Genomic DNA, 24,687 nt, shown 5'->3' with positions numbered 1-24,687 from the left:
GTCGCAGCTGACGAAATGACCCTTCACCCCATGGCGTCCAGCTTCCTTCCCTCGCAGTCCGGAGGGTTGGGGGGGGAGGGGGGCGGGGGGAGATGTGACGGGGGTTAAGAGGACATCGAAGCCGAAGATCAGGAGGACTACTTCGCCACCACTGAGGCCACAGTCCGGGGACGGTTTGGGGTTGAGACACTTGGGTGCAGAGTCTGGCACTCTGTACTTCTCGTACCAGTCCCTCTTCGCCGGGGCCGAGGACGGGTTCTTCGTAAGAGACAACCACTCGTCCCAAATTTCGTCCAAGAGGGCTCGAAAGCACTGTCTTCCTCTTGGCTTCCCGGCGCTGGTACAGGAATCCTTCCTCCTCGGGGGCCAGTTGAAACCTGAGGCCCTAGCGATCATGGCAGGAAAGAACCAATCTTGTCGGGAGGAGAGCCTCTCCGTACCTGTGCCAGTTGTCACGGGATGGCAAGGAGGTGGAGGATGGACTCTCCTCTTGACAAGGGGGGGGGGGGGGTCTGCCTAGGGGCGCGTGATGCCCCGCGGGCGACAGGGGCATCCTAGTCCAGATCTCTGAGCACAAGGTGTGCAGTGCCTGTAGGATGTCCGCCGACACGTCTGCTGGCGGGGATGGAGGTTGCTGTGGTGGCTGCAATGGGAGCGTTGGCAGTGGCGTGATGTCCTCTGCCTCCTCACCACCCTGCTGCTCCTCTGTTTCCTCGCGGCTCTCCAGATCCACTTTGCCGGGGTACTTCCCATTGGACCTGGCCTTGACGAACTTATCCAGTACGGCCTTCAGAAACCTAGAGCTCCTCCTCCTAGATGTCTGAGCTCTGCAGGACTAACCCCCCCCCCCCCCCAACCCCCCTTCTGCTTGACCTCCGGGGATGGTCTAGGGGAGATGATTGGCATAGTCTTCACCGGTGTCTTCTCAATGGGTAGAAAAGACTATTCCCTCCGAGCTGGCAGGGGAAACTCTTCTTAGGGGCCGAATCCTGCAAGTCCACGTCCGCTGCCTTCGCTAGGGACACCACCACTCCTTCCAGGGAAGGCTTTGCCTGGTGAACCTGGGCGCGCTTGATGCCTTCACCATGGGGAAGGGGGGGCAGCACCCCGCTCCCCCTTGGCTTTCTCCGTCGGAGTCGGCTGGGACTTCTCCAGAAGTTTACCTGGATGGACCGACTTCCTCTTCTTCGCTGACCCGGAGCGTTGGCTTGTGGTCGAGTGCGCCAGATATGCTGTTCCCGACGTGGCCGGCGAGGAGTACCGTTGGGACGGGCTCCCGGTGCCAGCGGGTTCACTGTGCTTTGCCTTATGTTGGGTCCCCGTAGCGTCCTCAAAGGTCTTAGAAGACTGCTCAGATTTCCTCTTGCTGGGTGAGGCTTGCTGCCCGAGATCTTCGTCTGGAGCCACTCAGAGCCGCTTCAAAGAATCTTCCGGAATCCTGCAAGAAGGGAACTCCATGATAAATTGCCCTTGAGGGGTGTAGAAAGTTCCGAAAAAATGGGTCCCTTTTAGTCTGATGATGGAGCTTGAGGCTCGATTGACCGTAAAATAGAGTAAACTCTAAGAAAATGGGCAAAACGCAGTAAAAAGCCCAATCGCTAATCACAGGGACTCCCACCACTCTAACGTGGGGTAAACATATGAAGATGGCTGCCAGAGGAGGGTCTTAGGTAGAGGGCAGTCATTGGCTGGGGGCAGTATGACCCAGAGACCAGCAATTGGTTGTTAGGAGAAAGACGGTTCAGAAGTGAAACAAACAGATTTTTGCTTTACTGAGGATTCCCAGCCTGACGACAGGGAATATTCATGAGCATGTGAATCCATGCCATACCCCATGCTGGAGAAATACTATTTAGACTAGCCAACACAAATAGAAAGCAAAAACACTTGTTCAGGTGAATGTTTGAATAGTAGTGGCTTGCACCAGCAATGGACACAGTTCAATGATAAATCAATTAACTTTGTAAAGTCACTCAGACAGTTATTCAGCACTAGCAACAGCAGACTACTACTTTGTAATACTGTCTAATACTTTCAGTCCATTCCCCCAACTAGTAGTACTAAAAAGTCAATTGAGGAGGAGCAGCAGAAAAGGCAAAGTTGATACTTTAGTTTCAAGAAGAATGCTTTTGTGGAATATAAACATTAATTCTTTTTCTCTGACTGGGATTTTTATTTTTACTGTTTATGGAGTCTGGTAAACGCCGTAATACATGCTTTTACGTTTTGCTTTGTGACACCGAGCACTCTCCGTGCAGCATCATTGAGGAGTCCCTTGGACTTCACTATGTTTTATAACATTCTTTGAGAACTAAAGTTCCCAAGAACAGTAAGATAAAAGCTACCTTACGTTCCTTTTATGGGTCCAGCACACACCCCCTTATGTAGGGTGCTGGGGGTTACATTCCTTCTTCCACTCATGTAACATTTCGTTACACTAACTAAATGTAAAAGGATGGTGGCAGTGGTTAATTTTTACTATCTTTTGTGCAGGTTATGTTAGGTAAGAATTTGTTTAGTCCAGTTGGTGAGGACTACACAAGACATATCTGCTTGGTATTAGGTAACTCACTTTTTAATATAGGCCTGTAATACACAAGTTGTTAGTGTGACTGAGCAGCTATCTTAAGAGGGGTAATGTAAGCTGTATAATTGAAATCAGTAAGTACAAGTAACACACAAAGCTATATATATAAACAGACCTTCCAGGATTTTGCGGCATGAAATGGCAAATTTTGCGGCATGAAATGGCAAATTTTGCGGCACAAACCTTTATTTATTGCGGCATTTTTGCGGGACATTTTGTATTAACTGGAGGGTGTAAGATTGCCACATTGCAGGAAATAGGTAGAGTGCAAGGCTAGAAGAGAGCCAGGGTATCATTATTATGTGTCTTTTGTATTAATTTAATAGGAAGAGTCCCAGATGTCTCTGGCTTGGCAGAACAGTGTTTGATTTGGCTACATTTCTGGTTTAATGTTCATGCCTATTTAATAGTATTAACTAAATTGATCATTATCAATTGTAATGCTGAAAATATTCCCCTTCTATGTTCTCCAATCCCCCAAACACCCACAAACATCTCACCAACGCTCCATCATAACTTACATTCCTTAACCTCTCACTCTGTCATACAAATACTCACGTGCTATGTCACACTGTCAAGTCACAATCTGCACTGCCCAGCCCCTGCCACACTCCAAATCATACTCCCAACTCACACCTTACACTCTACAATTCCTCCCTCAATATACAGTCCTTCATTCTTTTGTGCTGCTTCTGCATCTTGCATCTTTTCTCCCATTCTATCACATTCTTCCCTCATCCTTTTTCCCAATCTGCAGCTCACTGCCTCTTTCTGGCCAACCGCTTCCTCTACTTTCTGTACCTCTGCTCGCTCTCAGATTTCTGGCCCACCGCATCACTGCTTCCTCTGCTCTCTTGTGCAGCACTTCCTCCTCTGACCCACTGCTCTTCCTCTGCTTTCTTGCCCATCACTTCACATCTCACCCATCACTCTCCCTCTCTCTCATAGTGTAACCATTTTTATTATTTTTTTTTAAATGTAGATTTTGTCCCAGTTCCTCAAATGAGGGGGCATTTAAAAAAAGAACGGAGGATATGCTATTTTTAGACAACCCATTTTTGGAAATGAGCAGGTCACCTTATTCTCAAAGGTGACCGGCGCATTTCCACAGGCTTGAGCTGTAGCGCAAATTGTGCGCTGGCAGCTGCCTTGAATGGTGTTCTGGGTTGTTTGACCGAAGTGTAATTATTTGCGGCGGAATTGACCGTAGTCAATTTTGCTGCAAATTGATTTGCACTTCAGCCAAACAACCCAAAATGTACCTTTCACCACCACCCGACCCCCTCCCCTACTTAACCGCTTGGTCGCTGCAGCTTCCCCTGCAACCCTGCGGTGCCAGATCCGTCCCTCTAACGCGGGTCGGATCCGTCCCTCTAACGCGGGTCGGATCCGACTCTGCAGGGTCCTTTTTTCGTTATTTTCCTTTTTTTTCTGTCCCCGCCTCCAATTTTGAGGAAAAAGGGGAAAACACTTCTGCAACCACCCTAGACCAAAAATACTAAACAAGGGGAGCGGGTGACACCCCCGCAACACATGTTCAGTATTTATAAAAATCGATCGAATAGTTCTGCACGTAATTGGTCAAATTGTAACATTCGATAGATTTTTGTCATCAAAATGGGGAGTACTTTGAATAGAATCGCTCTCCCGACAGTGTTCTGCAAGCTCCCAGCGCCTTTCACAGGGACAGGCACTCTAGGTGCCTGCCGCTGTAAAATGTGACCCAAAAAATGCATTTTTATCCTGTTTGAGGAACAGAAATGCAAGCGACTCAGCAGCGGTTCATACCTTAAAAGAAATGCATGACAGGGTCAGGAAAGACCCTGTCATGCAGTGGCAGCCCCACATCCCGTGCGCGTAGGGTTGCCTACAATTTCTGCACATTTAAAAGTGCATCTTGCTTGGAAATGAGGGATGTGCTTTTAAATTGACAGAAACGCCACTTTATTTGATCAAGGAGGTGAAAAAGGCCATCTGAATGGGCGCGCATATAAAATGTGCCCATTCATGTGTCCCTTGTGGATTGGGCTGCAATTTTTGGGGCGCAAGTGATTTTCATTTCTTGTGTAAATAAAAACAAAAAAAAAAAGTTGAGCACCTGGCACCCTGAGGATTCTTTTTTTCAAAACAGTAATTTTTGCAGATTACTTAAAAAAAAAAAAAAATTTTTTTTTTAAAAGATGCTGTTTTTGCACAAAACGGCCATTTTTGCGGCATTTTGCGGGATCGCAAAATCGCAATAAGCTGGAGGGTCTGTATAAATATGTATTTATATTATACACAAGGTTTAAATAAGCGCTCTTTAAAAAGCTATATCTACTAGTAACAATCAATGTTCGAATTCAGTTTTTAAAAGACGATAAACGTTGGTAATTACTTTTCTTATGCGAACACATTTTCCAGCACACAGAGTGACTTCAGTAAAGGTCAGTATTGCACTTATTTTCAGTTACCAATTCAGGTATTGAGTTGCTGAAGTTAGGAATGGTTAGAATAAGATTTAGAACATACTTTCAACAGTTTGTAAAACAATTATAACCTCCTAAAGTGAGGCAGGTAAACTTTTATTCCAGCAATAACAGTATCCACAATTATAACCTAAGGGGGGAAGAAGTGCTGCCAAAGTCAGTAGGTTCAGTGGAGTGCTTTTAGGTAACTAGGACAGTCAACATCAATAGTTCTGATGCACTTCTTCTTAATTAAAGTCTTGACAAAGTTAGTAAGTTCAGAAGAAATCACAGTAACAAGTGAGCAAGAGGTGTTAGGCCAGTGCAGGTGAGCTGAGATCAACTTCGCAAGATAGGAAGTACACTTACGGCTAAAAGGTGAACCCACACAGTACATGTGATCGGAGAAAAACGTTCCAGCTGGATTCCTCCTTGCTACTGCTTGGCAGACCCTTGTTCCTGGACCTTAGTCGTGGTGATGAAAGGCAGGACATCTGGTGGGCTCCTGCGGCAGTACAAGAGAGGGACTCTTCAGCAATGGATTTTTGTTTAGTGATTTGCTGCCAAAGAAAAGGCACCAAATGAAGAACGAAAACTCTGGTTGGAAGAAGTTTGCTCCCCCGGTCCTGGAGTCTGGTGAGGGGACTCTGGATCAGGATTTCCTGCTTTTGTAGTATCCTCTGGATACCCACGAAGGATGGACGGATTCAGGCTTCCCAAGATGATGCACTCGTCAATAGTCGCATGACTCCTGGCATTGGGCTTCTGCAGCTCAGGTGAGGCACAGCAAGTCAGGGGGATGCGCCAAATGGAAGCCGGTCTTGAGGCTAGTTGGTCCCACCAGCTTAAGGGAGGAGGAAGTCGTCCCATACTGGTCTTCCCAGTGAATACGAAAACGGGGTCAGCACAGCTGCAGGGCTTCACCGGGCACTTTGCGGTCCAGGAGGGCGCTGCTGGCATCTCATCACGTTTTCTTTGGATGTTCCTCTCCAGTAATCGACTCTGCCTCTAGTCCCAAAAACCTTGCTTTTTATGCGATTACTCAAGGGTGCTGTCCTTTTAGGACAAGCCAGCCATCCAATCAGGACAGGCTTCGCTCAGGCACATCTAGAGACAAAGAACAGGGAGGTTTTGGGACCCTCCCTTATTTTAGGTCTTTGCTGAAGCCTGCCAAAGGCAAAACACATGAAGGACTTAAACCTGCTTCAACAGAGTAAAAGCCCATAAGAAAAACAGAAAATGGCGAAAAAAGAAGACAGGGCAATTTTGGAAAAATTGACACCCATGGGTGCTGTACTGAAGCTGAGGGTACAGCCTGCTGAAAAATGCACACTGGTAGTAAATTAAACCACTGGCCCCAGCCATTTAAATGGAACATGAGAAGTGGGATAAGGAATTACGAAACAACCCCCACAGCACTCCCCATAGGGCGGTGTGCGCTGGTCCCACAAAGAGAAAAGTTAAGTAAGACAGGGATCATCTTACTATTCTTGGGAACGGTAGTGCAAGAAAATGCATTTAAACATTCAGTGACCTAAGGTGCTGTGTGTCACTATACAAAAAGCAGATGCATATGGAGTTTTCCAGACTCCATAAAACAATGAAACACAATAAAACCCGGAGTAAAAATCACAAGGCCCAAGTTCAGCAAAAGAGCTGGGGGTCTCTAAGGTTGAAGGGAATTAGCACATAAATGAAAATTCTCCCTAACAGGTTGCTAGCAGGCTGATACCTCAGCTGCATTACAGCACCCATGGGGGAACATTTTCTCAATGCGCCCAACCCCCCCCGTCTTTTTTTCACCATTTTTAGTTTGTCAGCTCCTTCTGGGCTTTTCTTCTGTCAATCTATGTAGATTTGAGCCCTTTGTGAGTTTTGCCTTTGGCGACTTCAACCCTGAAGCCTGCCCATGCTCTAGTGTGTCTGGGAAGGCAGAAAGTGAGGGAGGGCCTGAAACTTCACTGTCCTTTGTCTTTAGGTGTGCCTGACTGAAACCAATTCTAACTGGGTGGCTGGCTGTCCTGTTGGAAGCCCTGCAGCTGTGCAGACTCAGTTTTCAGCTTGACAGGGAAGGCCCGCCAAGGACTACTTCCTCGCTTAGGCTTTAGGGAGCAACTAGCCTTAAGACCTTTATTCTGGGCCATCGCTCCAAGATCCTGCGACTTTCCTGGGGTGCAACACCATTACCCGGGGTATCTGGACCATATCGAGCGAGTCCTCTTCCGAAGATCGAATCCGGCTGAAACATTGCCGGCATCTGTGTGGACCTCTTCAACAAAATTCCCCTCAGAGTACAGGACCGAGTATTCGGAGAATACAAGCAGCGATATTCGTTTCTTCTTGGCGCTAAGAAAAAAAAAGGCACTAAAACCACAAAGCCGATGGAGTGAGCTAAATCATTCGCTGTCGACCCCTGCTCCAAGGAGCAGGAATTAGGGTCTGCATCGTTGCACCTAGAAAGCGACCGTCTACATTTTCATCTTCACTCTTAAGGAACTGTGGGGTTTGGGTTGTACCTACCTTGGGCCATTTTCGATGCTCTTTCGCTTGGGGAGTGCAGTTTTCTTCAATTTGGAATGGACCTCAACTCCACTGTACATGCCTGTGAAGGCTCCTCTTGAGCTCCTGGTTTTTCTCCAAGAACCACTAAGTGGGTACTTAACTTTTCTCTGAAGATCTTCATCAGAACTGGTGCTGTTCCATTTTACTGTGACTTTGCTGGTTTTGCAAAGGTTCACCTTCTTGATCCTACTGGCTTTGGCAATGCTGGTTCCTCCATGAACTTTAATTGTTAAACACTTTTTTAGATAGGAAGCAGACTGCCCAAATCCCTCTGGGAGAGTTTAAACTGTTACTTACCGTTGCTAGCTGTGTTCTGACTAACCTTCACTTCCCTACCAACGATAATTTAGGATTGCACCAGGCAGACCAAGGTCAGCTACACCTACAGAACACTTTAATGACGGCACACAGCTATTCTAGGCAGGTAAAACCTAGTGTATTATAATATTACAGTTGCTTTTCAGGTCAGTGGGACACAGCCTAAGGAAACAACGTTCTAACTTACTTTAGTATGGCCCAAGGCAGACCAAGTGTACAATCCATATACTTTTTAAAGGGGCTACCAGCAGCTTCAAGGTAGGTATAACCCGAATACTGTTTTAGAATCTGTATAAAAAACAGACCAAGGGAAGCAAAACCCAATGTTACACTTTAAGAATGATCAATGTTATTCCAGGTAGGTAAAAGCCAAGGCAGGCTTAGTTTAGAAAGGCTATACAGCAGGTCAGGGGAAGCAAGACCCAGTTGGTGAATTTGCACACTAATATTCTGGAAGAAAATAGTTGTGAAGCCAACAGCATTACTTTTGGAAAGAGCCACAACCAATTCCCAGGCGAGTAAAATAATAATTAGGTTGGTCATGGGCAGTCCTACGGTGGACAAATAACTAAACACCAACAAGCTTTGTGTCCTGCTTCATATGCCATTCCTCCCCATCTATACTCTATACCAATGTCCCAGATTCGGCAGAACATGTCTCCCAGATCTCAATCAGGCTCCACAATCCTTGCAAACCTATGTGCGCTATACATATATTTTTGAATGATGTGGTGCATTTGTGTTTTAAACTATGTCGGGCAGGGATTTGGACCATGGTCGCTAGGTTCAGAAGTGAGACTTCGTCAAAAGACCACTTGAGGGTCTGAGTAGGAGCCCTGCGACATCCCTTGTTAATGTTGCACTGTACCGGAAATATTGATGTGCATTTTAAGGGGTGCACATTTTGTACTTTGCTGACATAAGAAATTGGTTTATTTTCTAGGTGTTCATGATAAATCTTGAGGGGTTAAGAGATAAATGTTTTATGTGGTGAGTAAAATACCTGTCCTACAAACTCCCGATCAGGGCCCTTCAACCTTTCATATTGCCAGTAAACAGTCTTGTAGCACGGCAATATATTCCTTTTTCTATTTATGTTCTGGGGCTTACAATGTGCTGTGTTTCCTGGAGCCTTTGCGGCCATCACTTCCCACGTGATTTACAGAAGTCTTAGCACCTCATTGCCTCCTAACACTGGTTCCTCCACATCAGCAACTTGCTGAAGAAGAGTTTACAGCTCTTCAGTGGGCTTTCAGTGTTTAAGATCCCTGCTGGCTTGCCATCTAATGATAATAGGCGGCTATTAACCTTATCTTTGTCGCCATGGTAATTTATGCGATATTACAGTTTATGGTCGGGGGCCCGAATTTAAAATTGGTCTCACAATGTTCAATCTGAGGCTTGTCCTTGCTGTCAGTGCCCTGTGGAGGACCTCTTGCATTTTGTGCTGTTTTGCCCAACATATATGGACCTAAGGAGGAAAACACTCTTGCCATTACTGAGGTCCGCTGGAATGTCTCAAGTCAGGCCGGCTCTCTGCCATCTACTTTCAGCTACTACATTGCCCATGGCTTGGGGCTCGGTTGACTATTTGAGAAAGGCCTGGCATCAGAGAACTAAAATCCTCTCTCAAAATTTGACTGACCACTGATAATTTAATGATTATCCAGGCATTCCCTTAAAGGATTTTAATCGGCACAGAGGCACTTTTTAAATCTTGTCATCTTATCCAATGCGTTTTTATTCTTATGGCATGCATTTTGTATTGTATTTTAGATTGCATTTTTGTTTATGGATTTTTTTTCCAAATAAACGTATTGATGGTAATGTATGCACACCATGGGTGCCTCAGACTGATTTCACTCTAGGCATCCTCCCCTCCCTGGATCGGCCCCTATCCCCTGCACTGCACCAGTAAAAAGAAAGTACATTTCCATCCCGGTCTGTACTCCAATGCAATCATTTTGGTTTATTGGTGTCACTTTCCACCTAATAGCACAAACTAAAAAGAATGACATGCCCCCACCACTACATTTAGAGGCCTGCAGTACCACATAAGTTAAAGATGGGGGCTGGCACACCTACAACACTTTTACCCAGCTATTCATCCACCAGTCACAAAACTCCTTGCATTCACGCATACAAAAACAGAATTGATACAAACTCCATCATACACCCGCGCAATAATACACACATACACATTTCATGTAAATACACAAACATTTAATTTAAAATAAAAAAAAAAAACATTCCCGTACCTCCATACACCCTTCAAAAGCGTCCGAGCAGCACTGACACATAGAAACACTGCCTGACAGGAGAGGAATCCTCTTGTCATTCAGCGGGTCTTCTGTCAGCTCAATAATGGGAGGCCGCAGAGCTCACTTCTGAGCCCTGCTGTCTCCAATTATGTTGCCGTTTGCTGCAGAACAAAACTGCTCCTCAAAAGACAGCATTGCAGGGGATGAGATTAGGCAGCACAGTCCTCCGTGTGAATAAAGAATATGGGCGGACTGTGCTGCCTTCTACTTAGGAGAGGGTGCCACAAGGCCTATGGCAGTTCGCCCCTCCTGCAGCCCCCTCGTGACGACCCTGGGGGAAGACTCTTTAGAAAGGGATTAAGATGACTGTTTTTAATATAAAAAAGGATTAACTTGACTGCATTTCATAGAAATATAAGCAGTAGACAATCTGTTCATATTTTAAAGTGCCTGGAGCCCATGGAACAATACTGTGCACCCCATAGGGAGGATGGGTGACTGAGACCCCTAGTTAAGGAGGGGTAGGAAACTTTTTAGAATATTTTTTTACTCAAGGGGGTCGGGGGGCAGGGGATGCAGTATCATGTTTATCACTTTGAGAGCCAGGCCTGGACATTTGGCAGTTGGACTGGAAAGGTGTCCCGTTGTCCTGGCACAGAGCATTACAATATGAGCCATTAGACACTGAGGGGTCCATTAGCAGGGACTTTTGTCCCTTATGAAAAGTGAATGGGGCTGATCAGAAGTCAAAGTGTCCATAATGCTGCATGCTTTATGAACGAAGGACTATGGCTTTAAACCCCAAGGGGGATTTGTTAGGCTCACATTAATCGGCATGATTGTATTGTGACTTTGCATGCTGGATGGGGAGAGTAAAACTAAAGCCGTACTATTATTGCTCAACATATTTCTATGATGGATATAGTGTATAGTTAGATTATTATTAAAGGCTAGATTATGTAATGTGGTTTGCATCAACGGCATTGCTATAAAGAAAGCATGATTCAAGACCATGAACTGCAAAGCAAAACCTTAATAAATATCTACATCAACCAAACCTGAAAAGATGTGTTCAGTTGCTTAAATTGTCCACAACCCGGTTTCACCACTTAACCAAAGTGTGTGATCCTGGGCAAATCATTTAATCGCACTGTGTCTTATCTGCAGCTCTGCAAGTGTTTCACTTTATAGCTGAGGTTAATATATCATGCTGTTATTTAAAAAAAAGCCAAATTACTATAGAGTTGGTCCATATATAATAGTGCAATTTAGGTATTTTGCACCACAAAGTTATTTACGCTTGGCTTACTTATGGCAACATAGTCCAACATCACTTCCATGGTGCCTCCAAGTATCAAAGACTAGTGATTCTCCTTGCAATGTCCTTTTCTGTGAAGTCACTTCTGTTGGTGCAATCCTAATGCAAATTAGGTTTGCATGTATTTTGCCCCTCAGAGCCTGGACAAAGCTCTAATAGATGAGTTTCCTGCATCTGTAATGGTCCTCCAGTTTTCTTTTCTTATGATGTCATAAAATGCCATCCGACAGTAATATTACCGAACAAATTGATTGGGGCGGTGGGGAGGGGGGAGAACGAATTGGACTGTATGGAATCGCGCACACTGCATTTCGTGAGGAAAGTAGCAGCACTTGAAATGCAGGACACTCACCTGCGGTTATGGTGTGCGTTTGTGAGGGGGGCGTGTAACACCACTGCCTTTGCTGCTATCTGTTCTTGGTGTAATCAGTTTGTATTGCAACTGTCTGGGCTGTACCTGCTCTGTATATGGACACCGCTTGTACAACTGCTGCATGCACCTATTCCTTGTGTGAGGCAAGCGTGCACTGATGCCATATATGCTGTATCTGATCTATGTGCGTGAGAGGGACAATTTGACGCTGCTGTCTGGGCGGCTATACCTTTGTGCGTGTGAGGAATGCTGCGCTGCTGCTATCTCAGACAATGGGATAGCAGAGAAAAAGTAGATAGTTAACCGAGGTAGTTTAGGGATTCAGGGGAGGGTGCCCCGCAAGACCCCTCCAAAGCATGAGGCCGGGGCAGTTTGCCACTCCTACACCCCCCTCGTGACGGCCCTGGGGATGGTGCAAAATGCAAGTCTGGAGTATAGTGGTTCTCACCAGGGTCAGGGTCGCTGTTTGAGTCCCCAGGTCGCTTGGAAGGAAGGGCTAAAGCAGCCTCCGGTTACACAGCAGGCCTTCTGGTTTCTGGTTGCTGGAAATCGTCTCGGCCAGATTTTCTTAATCTTCCTCTTTGGATTCAGGTCCAGTGGTCTACCGCTTCAGCTTCCAGGATCAGACTTCTGCAGGAACACAGCCAATCAAACGGACATGCAACATTCAAACTTGGGGGCGGGGGTGGGAGGTTGGCAGACCTTTCAGGATAGTCAGCTTCCCAGTTTGAACTGGATTCTCTCAGGCAGGCTGGAAGACAAAGGGCTGCACCATTTTGGACTCCTCCCGCGCTACCAGCCTTCACAGACACTCTGGAGCCTGGGCGGGTTTGTCCGAAGGTCTCACACTGAAGATAAAAATCACACAAATTAAGGGGAAGACCCAAGAAGAGATAAGAAGCGCAAAAATGGCAAGACAGGTGCCATTTTGGTAAAATGGGCACCCATGGGTGCCTGTAACATAGCTGGGACCTAAAGGTAAATGTGCACCCAATTTGTAAAAAGATTGACCGCCACCAGTCTTTAAGGTAAACTTGTCCCTGTAACAGAATTCATACAGTACTAAAGAGGGGATACATTGCATCTCCCCAGCACTCCAGATAATGTGGGGTGTGCTGGTTTCACCTTACAAAATGTAGAAGGGATAGAAACATCCCTTCTACCCTTGGGAACTGTAGTTCTCAAAAGAGTAGGCAGAAAAAGTAAAAGGGGAGCCCAAAGGGAAACCCTGTAATAATAAAAAAAGGTATATACCAAAAGTTGTCAAAAAGGATCAAATTACAAAAAGGACACTATGGAGAGTCTTAAAAATTACACCCATAAAAAAAAAAAAAAAAAAAAAAAAAAAAAGAGTAAAAGGATCTGCGAGTGTGGAAAAAGGTTGCCACTCATTGAGGTAGAGGGAAAAATAATCTACTAGTTCACCAAAAAGTTCTGAGGTTCTCTCAAGTGAGGTAGATTTAGCTCCAAAGTTAAAATCTTACCTAATTTTGACCTCAACTGAAGTCACTGTGCTGGATAAGAAAAGTATATGCAGAGTTACTCACCTGCATTACTGTTCCTTCTATAATCTTCAATGCAATATTACTGCATTTTATTTTGTATTATTTCTTTTTTTTTTATATTTATATAGCACAGCAAGCCCTTCGGCATCTGGGCGCAAATTTTAGATTTGTGTGCCTCGTGTACATAAATATATTTTAATATAACAAAGTGAGCAAGTGATTTCTTGGGTCCTTATATGAACAGATTTCTTTGTTCTGCTCTAAAGCTCACATTTTCCCTCCTAAGATAAGCCTGGCTGCTCAGTCACACTACCAACTTGCGTAATGCAGGTCTATATTAAGAGTTGGTTCCCCAATATCAAGCGAAATCTTATGAAGTTGAACTCCAGTTGACTTTAGAAAAACATATCAAACACACAGAACAACCAGTGCCTACTACATCAAAAATGCGCCCAATTCCTGAAGTGGGGAGGGAGGGGGGGGCGGCTTTCTGAGGGGGAATGCATTGTACAATAAACTGGCAGTCACCCAGCACAAACAAAAAATCCACAACGACGAACATTCCTGCACTAAGCAACAGATCAAAAAATAAATCAATTTCCTAGAATTTAGTGGACAGGTAACTTACTTTGATTGGTTTACATCTATAAGGGAACCGATTTTGGATGTGGTAAAAGAAATATGCTCATCACCAATCACAATTTCAAGTTCCTGAAAGAAAAGAATAAAAGGCTTAACACAATAGCTAAAAAACAAAAGAAATGTCCTTTGTTAATTTTCACTTTGGTCACAAAGAAATACATACAAAAACAATATGAGCACCCCAACATATCTACATAAATATATAACAGGAACCCTTTATTTGAAATCTATGTACACATTTCTTTCTTCAATATCCATGTACAACACTAAAAAAACATCTTGCATCTATCTAACCTAAGCTGGTCACTTAGGTTCATCATAGAGACCCATTAAGTAAGCTTTACATTTCAGAACGTGTAGTCTGGCAACCATTTTCACCATGACGTCCTTAAAATGATCTCCGGTTCTAGAACTGTAAGCGCAGAAGATGGCAGCATAGAATCTGTGCTCCTGTGCCCTGCTTGAAATATACCCTTTGAAAATGTCAGATCTGAATTCAACTGAGACTTCCCAACCAGCAAAGCACCAGAAGGGGAGAGGAGAAGACACAGACAAAAGATGACAAAATATTGGAATTACTTACCAAAGTGACTTAAGACATTTCAGAGATAAAGGCCAGGATGATGAGGAGAGGTATTCAGCTCTCACTTCTAAGGTTTCTGAGATTGAGGACCATTTAACAGCTTCAGATGGGAAGACAAACTACACGACAAGATCAGGGAGTTGGAAGTGCAAAACGGAAAACTGCTGGATAAACTATCAGAACAAGAACATTTCTCAAGGAGGAACATCGGGGTGGCTGTTTTTCCAGAAAATGTGGAATGTGGAAATCCTATACAGTTTTTGGAGAAGGCTCTCACCTCAATTTTGAAACTGGATTCATCTATTTCTCTGGCGATGTAAAGAGATCATAGGTCTTTGGGCAAGAAACCAGCTGTGGGACAAAGACCAAGGCATTTTGTAGTGAAGTTTCTCAGGTATCCCACTAGGGAACTGATTATGAAAAAAGCACGTGAGTTGGGTGACTTGGCATGAGGCGGGAATAGAATTATGACTTTCAGTGATCTTAGTAAGGATGTTCTAGACAAAAGAAGACTGTTTAAAGCGGCCAGGCGAAAGCTAGAAACAAAAAAGCAGTAATATATGGTCTATCCTGCAATTTTGAGGGTGGTTGTTGATGGCCAGACTCACTCTTTTACAGATCATATTAGTGCTGAAGCCTTTTTAGACAGACTTGGAACAATGGGAAATAGAAGCAGCATAAACATCTGGATCCCAGAAGAATACTTCAACAAAAAAAAGTGACTTTTACCTTAGTGTGCTTTAATTTTTTTACTTTCCATTTTTAATACGTTTTCAATTTTTGGGTTTAATTTCTAATATTTATTACTATTGAATGAAGACCGTTTTATTTGTATCCAAAAATGGATTTGCAATGTGTAGTACAGTTGAATGATACGGAGCATGCAGCAGAGCACAGTGAAGAGAGCAGAGCAAAGCACCTCATGATCCTGCTGGTGACGCATAGTCATGTGATCGTGCACGTTGAGGTCTTTCATTTAGTGATACGCTCGTCACGTACGAGTAGAAGGGAAAGCTGTTGAATACTGGCGTCGCACTGTGGATACAGTGATGTGGATGGCGACAACGGCGGATCAGGGATTACGAGCAAGTACTTATGTTTATGCAAAAGCAGCCTGGTTTTGGAAGAAGCGACGGGCCATGCGTGCCGATGCTCGAGGAAATGAGGCCAAGCAGCTTCTGGTGGAAGATGTGCTGTTCAGCATCCATGTGTTAATGGCGCAACTCCTGTTTCATTTGTTTATGTCCCTTCGAGTCCGACCTTTTCACTAAACAGATGCTTAAGTGGGGAAAAAGCACCTTAATAACAGTTTATGTGACATTTCTAAACTCAGTTTCTGGTATTTAGCCCCCTAATAAATAAGTGTGAATCAATATCGCTCTAGTCTTGGTTGCTGACTTTCGGATGGTTATTGGAATGACTCATGTAGGGGGAAACGTTCTAGTTTTGCAGCATAGGAGTGGATGAAATCCTAGTCTTGGAGGAGCAGAAATCTCCTACCTATGCTCTGATCGTGATCTAACAGCCTCGAGACACCATTCCACAGCTCTGTGCCGGTCCCTGCCTCCGGCTTGAAACGCTGCCTCCCTGTGCTCGAGTGCTACATGCTCCAGGATGTCACCCTAAGGTTCAGTGCTGCAAGCATGGCAATCACTAGCACAGCATACTTTGCCTAACCGTATGGTGAGCACCCGGCCCCCATCTGCATTATTCTCGGCTGCTGAGCGCTACATGGACTGCTGTTAATGCCTTCTACCCTCACTAGCCTATGCCGGCCCAATGCTATGCACTTCATCCGGATGTATTGTCTTCTTACCAGCAACCGCTAGCCCATGCCTAGGCCTACCCTATCAGCCTACCCTACACTGTTCTACTTATAGCACATATCGTTTATACATCTCAGCCATCTCACCATAGCCCATGGTGCTCCATGCATTTTACCCTCATGCTAGATTTGAAATTTAGTTGGTGTTCCATGCATTTTTAATATCTTGCATTTAGAAGGTGCTGCATGCTTTTTAGCCCTCTTGCCTCATTTGAACTTAGATGGTCTTAGTCCCTGTGCAGACTCTTGATTTTAGCCACTGTGCCACCAAGCTAGATCCAGGCCAAATCCATGGCCACACGACCATGCTGGAAACTATGACCACTCAACCCTGACACCATGTAACAAGCCTCATCCACACCATGGCTCTCGCCTCCATTGCCTTATGAACCCCAGAGGATAGAAATAGGAGACTGAGGGCAAGACTATCCCACCTTCACGAACCTTCATCCCATAGAACCTTGAGAGGCTACACCGACTCATCCAATAAACGTACACAATACCCCAACCTTACCCACCACCTGCCTCCCACCAGCCAAACAACCAACCAGACAGCCCTACAAAGAAGAACCCCAACTAAAAACGTCAAACACAATACTACCTCACCTACCAGCAGTTTATTACTAATGGGGTCCCTCATTAATGCTAGGTCTATGGTAGCTCATGCCACAGAGATCTCAATTAACAAGAACCTGGACATGCTGGTCGTGACAGAAACCTGGCTCCACGAGGCTGCAGGCCCTGCGATCATGCTAGCAGTACCAGAGAACTACCAAATACTAAGAGCCGACAGACCCACCTCCAGAGGAGGTGGCCTTGCCATTTTCCACAAATCCAACCTACCAATTAGGCTAACCACCTCCTTGCCATATCAGTCCTGTGAACTGACGGCCAAACTCCAACTATCAAGCAACCGAACCCTTACCATCCACGCGATCTACAGACCACCTGGACCACTAGGATCCTTCAAGGATGACCTAACCAGCATCCTGTCCAACACCACCAAAGACCACGCACAAACCCTCCTATTGCGAGACTTTAACCTCAGCTTCAATGACTGCACCGATAAACACGCCCTTGCTATAACCCCTCTATTAAAAGACCATGGCCTGACACAAAAAGTTGATGCCCCCACACACTCTAAAGGAAGGACTTTAGATTGGATTGCTGGTCTGAATTGCAACATCAGCATCACCACCATAACACCGCAATCTTGGACAGATCACCACCTAATTACATTCTCTACCACACTTGATCTTACCAATCCCAAACCTATACTCATGGCCCCGCCACTCTCCACCAGGTGCAAAAATGATATCACAGCAGAACTTCTTCTACCTCACCTTCTCCCCACCCTTAACAACCTAGACAACAACTCTGACCCCACCTTACTCGTGGAAGTCTACAATAATACGGTATCCAAAGCACTGGATACCACAGCCCCGCTCAAAACCCGAAAAAGCAGACAACTCTCATCTGAACAACTGGTTCACACCTCATCTGAAAGAATTTAGAACTCAGAAAAGAAAGCTGCAGTCAATCTGGCGCCACTCACCAACCGAGCCGAACAAAACTAAGCTTACCAATCACTCCAAACTGTATAAAAAGGAAATTAGCACCAAAAAGAACACCTATAATGACAGAATAGCTAAAGCCAAATCCGACACCAAGGAACTATTCTCTATCCTCCGCGAAATGGAATCACCCATACCTCAGACCGACAATACCCCCAAAGATAAATCATGGTGTACCAATATACAAAACGCCCTCGCAGGTAAAATCAGCTCCCTCCAAACTAAAATTGCAAATAAAAAAGCCTCTCTAACCTCACCACTAGACCCACCCCTGGTGACCGGGGCTTCACAGTCGCCTCTCAACCCACCTAAAAGTACCCCCCCAAGCCTTTCACCTTCAAACAAATCAACTATACCCGAGACTGAAAAAATCATACTCTCGCTAAAACCCTCCAACGGTAAAGGAGACAACTGTCCACCCCAAATTATCAAGGATGCAGCTAGAGATCTTGCCCCCTTTATCTCCAAGCTCATCAATGCCTCCTTCAGGTCAAACCTAGTACCCAACAACCTCAAACAATCCTGGGTACTCCCCTTGCTCAAAAAAACAAACACTTGACCCTGCCATACCGACCAACTACAGACCTATCACCACCGTCCCCTTCCTATTAAAAATCAGAGTAGCCTACTTGCAAATACAGAACTACCTGGAAACCAACCATCTATGAGGCTCACGCCAATCGGGCTGCCGCCCCCTTCATGGCACCGAAACAGCCCTGATAGACCACAAGACCAAAATTGACGAGCTGAAGGACAATGGAAAATCATCTACGATACTCCTCCTTGACCTATCGGCGGCCTTTGACTTGGTAGATCATGCTGTCTTATGCAATCACCTCAGCCGCCCATTTTTCAAGAGATGCCATAGCCTGGGTGCAAGCCTTCCTTGCCAACCATACAATGAGGGTCTTCCCCCCCCCCCCTAGCACCCGCCGATCCCATACAAGTCTCTTGCGGTGTTCCCCAAGGATCCTGTGCATCTCCTACGATGTACAACATCTTTACCAAGCCCTTATTCGACAAGTTGGACAGACTTGGCGTTATCTACACAAATTATGCTGATGACACTCAGATCCTCATCCCCCTTTCGGGCAACTATGCCAAAGATTCGGCCTTGGTAAACAAGATATATCTCCTCATTCAGGCATGGATGGCATGCCATGGCCTCTGCCTGAATGACGACAAAACAGAGCTGCTAATCCTTGGCACAGAGACAGCAATTAAAAAACGTAACCCCAACTATACCTCATTTAACATCGACAACAATGTCATTAAAGTGATGCCTGCAGTCAAAACCCTAGGGGTGTATCTTGACTCAGCACCCACTTTCAAGAAGCAAATCAATACCCTAGCATCCTCCACAGCGTATACCTGTAAATATAATCCGAGCGTGCAGACCTTTCCTATCCGAGACCAGCTGCATCATACTGGCTAATGCACTAATCATATCCAGATTGGACTACTGCAACGCTCTGTATGCAGGATCAAACAAATACATCCTCGATAAACTACAAACTCTCCAAAATAATGCTTTAAGAGCAGCCTTAAAGATCCCATCCAGAGATCATATATCCGCCGCCAGAAGAAACATCCACTGGTTAAAAATTAAGGACAGGATTACCCTAAAATCCCTCTCCCTCACATCCAAATGCCTCAACAACATAGCTCCTCCTTACCTGTCAGAAAGAATCACCAAGAGATTGTCTAACCGTCCCACTAGAAGGGCCAGCGAAGACATCTTAATGGTGCCCAGATACAAAGAAAGTACTGCCGGCGGCTCAAGCTTTCCGGTCATAGCAGCCCAAACCTGGAACAGACTCCACGCCAATCTCAGAACTGACCAACCCTACCGAAGCTTCAGACGTCAGGCCCTCACCTGGCTACGTACTAACGACACATAACCTGACTGAACAACCTGCCCTCCTGACTATGCCATCTATGTTCACCCGCTTGCCGTGTGCTTACCCCATCTTGCCCTAATGTTTTCACCTTACCTACATTTTCTAAATATATATCTCAACTGTTTTTTATTTATGTATGACCCTGTAACCAAGTTCTCAAGTATTTTTGTAATGTCTGCGCCCTTCTACCTTTGTTTATTTGATATAGCGCAAAACCAAACCCAAACAAACTCACTCATCTGAAATACCTGGCTTAACATATATGGTACGGTTAATGTTTGGGCACATGGCATGTCCTGAACCTACATGCTACAACAAGAGCGGAGCGCCTCCACAAGCCAGATGGTATAAAAAGTTCATGCCTCTTAACGTTAGTGGCACTGCAGTTATCCTTGTTTGAAGATCTCCTGACAGTTGCAGCAACCAAGCCCTGGGTAACAGTGGACAGGAAGTGCAACCGACTACATTTGTCCTTGGGAGACATTCAATGATTTTCCGCAGTGGCAATGTTGTCAGAATGTCCAGCCGCAATATACCTTCCGTTTGTGCAGCTGACTTTTGGATGGTTATTCGTCGATGGAATGACTCATGTAGAGGGAAACGTTATGGCACGCTGGGGCCTTGAATTGCCATTTCCAGCTCTGGTGCTGTCTTTGTGTTGCGCAGATTCCAAACGTGGTGGATATTATAATGCTGTTGAACTAGCAGCTCATCTCCTACTTTCGTTTGAAATATTGCATGGGTGAGCAATTGTAAGCTGAGGCACACATACTGTATTATGAATAACGATGGATCAAATATGGTAATGGAGGTTGGAGACGTTTCAGTGCATCTGAGATATGGGGCATTTGTTTGTATTGCATTACTGTTGGCAATCTCAATCGGAAACTTAACAGGGCAGTATCCTTTTTGTATATTCTCATTTTTAAACAATTTGCTCAGGAATGTTATTCGATCAAGACTTCCTTTCTGCCTGTATCTTATCTCAAAGTGGCATACCCTTACAGGAAGCTGGAAATACTTCCATTGATGGAGTTTTTTTCTTTTTTTTCTCAACAATCACCAATCATATGTTAGTGTGGCATGTGTTGGTGTCCGATTGTGACTATCGACAAAGTGATAAGCATAAGGTGTTCAGATGCTCCATTTCTGCTTAGTGTGGTACTGCTCTTTGCTATATGACTTGATTATATCAATAGGTCTCTTGATGAGGACATTATTAGGTTTAGAGTTTGATACGTTTTTTATGTTGTAATGCATTATTATATTGGGGTTATATGTTAGACGGGTTTCTGTTTAAAGTTATGGTCTGTTCTGGGGGTTGGGTGGGCTTTAGTGGCAACTATCTGATAATAACTTGTCAAGATATGCATGTTATTGTCTGACTCTTGGGGCGTGATATTTTTGGGATAAATATTTGTGTTTGAAAAATGTGATATTTTGGAGGATAGATATAATGGCTTGCTGGAAATTTTTGTATTGCGTTAAGGGGGGAATATATTGATTGTATATAGATTGGGCATAGGTTCTGACGGTTGCAGTTTAGCAGCAGTGGCTAGTTTTTATCTTTAGGTCCGGGTTTGGACAATGTTCAATTTGAATTGGTCGAGTTTGTTCTATGTTGTGTTTGTGTGTTTTTTGTGTGAGGGGTTATTTAAGATGATCTATACTAGTTTTATTTTTGCTAATAGATTTGCTTTGATTTATGCGTCTCGGCTTTGGGGGTTTGAAATGTTTATTCAAATTGATTCTTGAACTATATAGTTGATGGGGTCTTTGAACTTTGCAACGTGGAATGTTAAAGGGATGAACGGTCCTAGAAAAGGGAAAAAAATATGGCGAAGTTGAGAAGAGAAAAAGCAGATGTGATCTTTCTGTAGGAAACTCATTTAACGGAACAACCAGAGAATTTTTAATGGTACTTCAAAATATATGAAAGTGCTGTTAAATTGTTATCCCGGAAGATTGAGGGGAGTGGGTCTGTTAATTCGCAAAACTTTAGGTATGACGGTTGAGAATGTTCTTATGGATGGACAATTTATCTTGGTGGATGTTCGATATGAGGGGAAGATTTTGACGATGGGATCTACATATAGTCCATGTACTAATGGCATTACTTTTTTTAAAACACTAACGGATTCCCTCAAAAACATGAATGGTGACAGGACTGTTTTGGGGGGATTTTAATTGTGTTTTGGATACTTCTGTTGACAGGCTATCAGATTGTAGGTTTACGGGTTCTAAGTGGAGTGGTGTTTTTCATGATTTTCTGGATACTTTTGCGTTGGTTGATAGCTGGCGAACACTTCATCCCGGGGTAGTGAATTTTCATTTTATTCACCTGCTCATGATTCTTACTCGAGGTTGGATTCTTTGTTAGTTTCGGATAGATTGGTGGATGACATTATTAGCATTGATATGGGGGAGAGATGTCCGTCTGATCACGCTTTAGTGAAATTGAATATTAATAGGGGAATAGGTAAATTAAGTAGAAATAAATTGAGGCTAAAGACGTTCATTCTAAAGGATGACAAAGTTTGGGAGGCAATAAATGGCTTTATAGAGAACTTGGAGGAAAATATGGATTCTGCAGATAGTTTGGGATGCTTTTAAAGCATCCCTTCGAGGGGAACTGATTAATTGGACTTCTAGGAAAAGGAAAGCTTGTGCAGGAGTGTCGTTGGTGTTGTAGACTCTGGCTGCCGAGACCTAAACTTGCCCATCTGCAAGTTTTACAACTTGCAACTTCCTTGTGTGGAGCAAGTCGCTTTTTCATCTTTAAAAACCCTGCCCCCGTCACGGAGTGTGCAGGAGTGTTGCTTGGGGTGCGCTGGAGCGCCGTGTGGCTTCCCCTAAGCGACATGGCAAGTTGTGGAAAAACAAAAAAGGCTTGTATGACCAGCTGCACAACCGATCTGCATGGACCTGCTGGCGGCATTATGACGGGTCCTGATGAGGCTTTTGCCGACCACGCTGGAGAAGGGGGGAGGTGCCCATCCGCTTACTCCGCAACGACGTTTCGTGGCCACGGGAGCCGGAGAGGTGATGGGACTCCGTGTGCCCCCCCCCCCCCTGGTAAGTAGCTTAGGGTCCTGAAAAAGGACATGCCCTTCTGTTACTTTGCTAACTCTTGACATTCTCCTTGACTGTGCTGCTAGCAGTCCCGTGTTCCCAGCTTTAGCGAACCAACCGGAAATGCTAGATTGTAGTGAGATTCATGAAAATAATCTTTCTCCATGTACGGCCGCTACTGCAACCGAGGAGTTAATCGTGTCGCAACCAAGTTGTTTGACTGCTGGCACGACTGAGAATGCATTTATATTTGCTTCTAAAGAGACTTGTGACCAGCTAACAGTTCTTTCATTGCAGACCTTAGCGTCACGAGTCACACTGCGCTCTAATGAGGTAAACAAAAGGAGCTTGTGCGACACTGACACACCGGACCTAACAAGATACGAGTACACATGCAATAATACAGCTCCCGCCCATAGGAAAACACTAATTGCGGAATGGTCAGGGTAGAGCGATTGCCAGACCATGCGTCATTCAATGCTGATTTTCTAGCCTCATAGTAATAAGCAACTTGTTGATGTAGAACTAGCTGTACAAAACAGCACTAATTGGACCATTCCTAACATGCTACCGGATAGCTCCACTAGTAGCAAGTATAAACAGACGCAGCTCAATTGCTGCGGTAGATAAGGTCCTGAAAGACCTTCTTGCAATAAATACTAAAATTGGAAACCATCAAAGTGTCCGCTAGCGAAGCTTTAAAAGTTGGGAAACCACAAGAGGTTCTATCTTGTGTTTACAGCACTAGCCAAAAAGACGCTCTCATCTCCAATCGTCTATTGATGTGCATGTCTGCAAAACAAATTAGAAGTTGGTATCAAAACCATTGGCAAAAAGGAGTAGATTGGTGTCAACCACCGATGACTAACAGATTCACAAAAAAACACATGCAGACAAAATCCAAACTGAACCTCAGAATGATAGAGGATTCCTACTCAGCTTCTTCATCGGAAAACTCCATTACAGAAGAACTGTCTACAAAGTTCAGAAACACTAGGAGGAATAACTCAGCCATACAACAACGGCTGAAGCGCAAAAGCATTACTCCAACTAAATATTTGGCACAAAATCTCTTCGCTTTGCCTACTAAAAATCTGAATCCGCCGATAATCACTGCCCTTACCATAGCCATGTCTCTATTCACCAAACTATACGAACAATTGAATGAGAATATCAAAGACCAGACAACTTTAATAGCCATGCTCAATACCAAAAATGGTAAATGTGGAGCAGGAACTGGCTATGAGCAAACAAGCACTAACAATTGAAAATTCAAGATCTGAGGCAAATGTGAGAGTAATGTTAGAACACTTAAAAAACAGTGCCACCGATGAGCACTGCCGAAGTTGCACGAGAAGCAATTGCCCTTCTGAAAATGCAAAAAACAGGATCTTGTAATACCGGAGAAGCCCAATTTGTCTGCCGATAGTAATCCTGCCATTTGTGAGCTGGTAGTTGACAAAAACCACATTGACCAAAAAGAACAAATTCCCCTACGGAATAAAAATGGCACTACAGATAGGAGTAAAATCAACGAGAGGATTGATGTTGTACAAATCTACAGACATAATTACAGAAACGTAAGCAGAAAATGAAACATACATGCAGAGATGAAATAACTGAAAAAGACGATCATCCTATTGGTGAAGCATGGGATGACAAGTCAGCACAAGTCGCAAGAGTGGTAGACCAAATGTTATCTGGGAGAAATGAGAGGCT

General features: G+C 44.5%; 1 protein-coding gene across 1 annotated transcript in view; it reads right to left on the bottom strand.

Moving 5' to 3' along the window:
• MAGOH (mago homolog, exon junction complex subunit) overlaps positions 1–24,687 on the bottom strand; it is a 121,837-nt gene that overhangs the window by 20,242 nt on the left and 76,908 nt on the right. The window contains exon 4 of the mRNA XM_069642169.1: positions 14,000–14,082. Coding sequence (XP_069498270.1) covers positions 14,000–14,082 — 83 coding nt within the window. The remainder of the gene's footprint in view (positions 1–13,999; positions 14,083–24,687) is intronic.

The sequence above is a fragment of the Ambystoma mexicanum genome, chromosome 1q (assembly GCF_040938575.1).
Source record: "Ambystoma mexicanum isolate Mex_15411 chromosome 1q, UKY_AmexF1_1, whole genome shotgun sequence".
Lineage (NCBI taxonomy): Eukaryota > Metazoa > Chordata > Amphibia > Caudata > Ambystomatidae > Ambystoma > Ambystoma mexicanum.
This window is presented reverse-complemented; position numbering and strand designations above follow the sequence as displayed.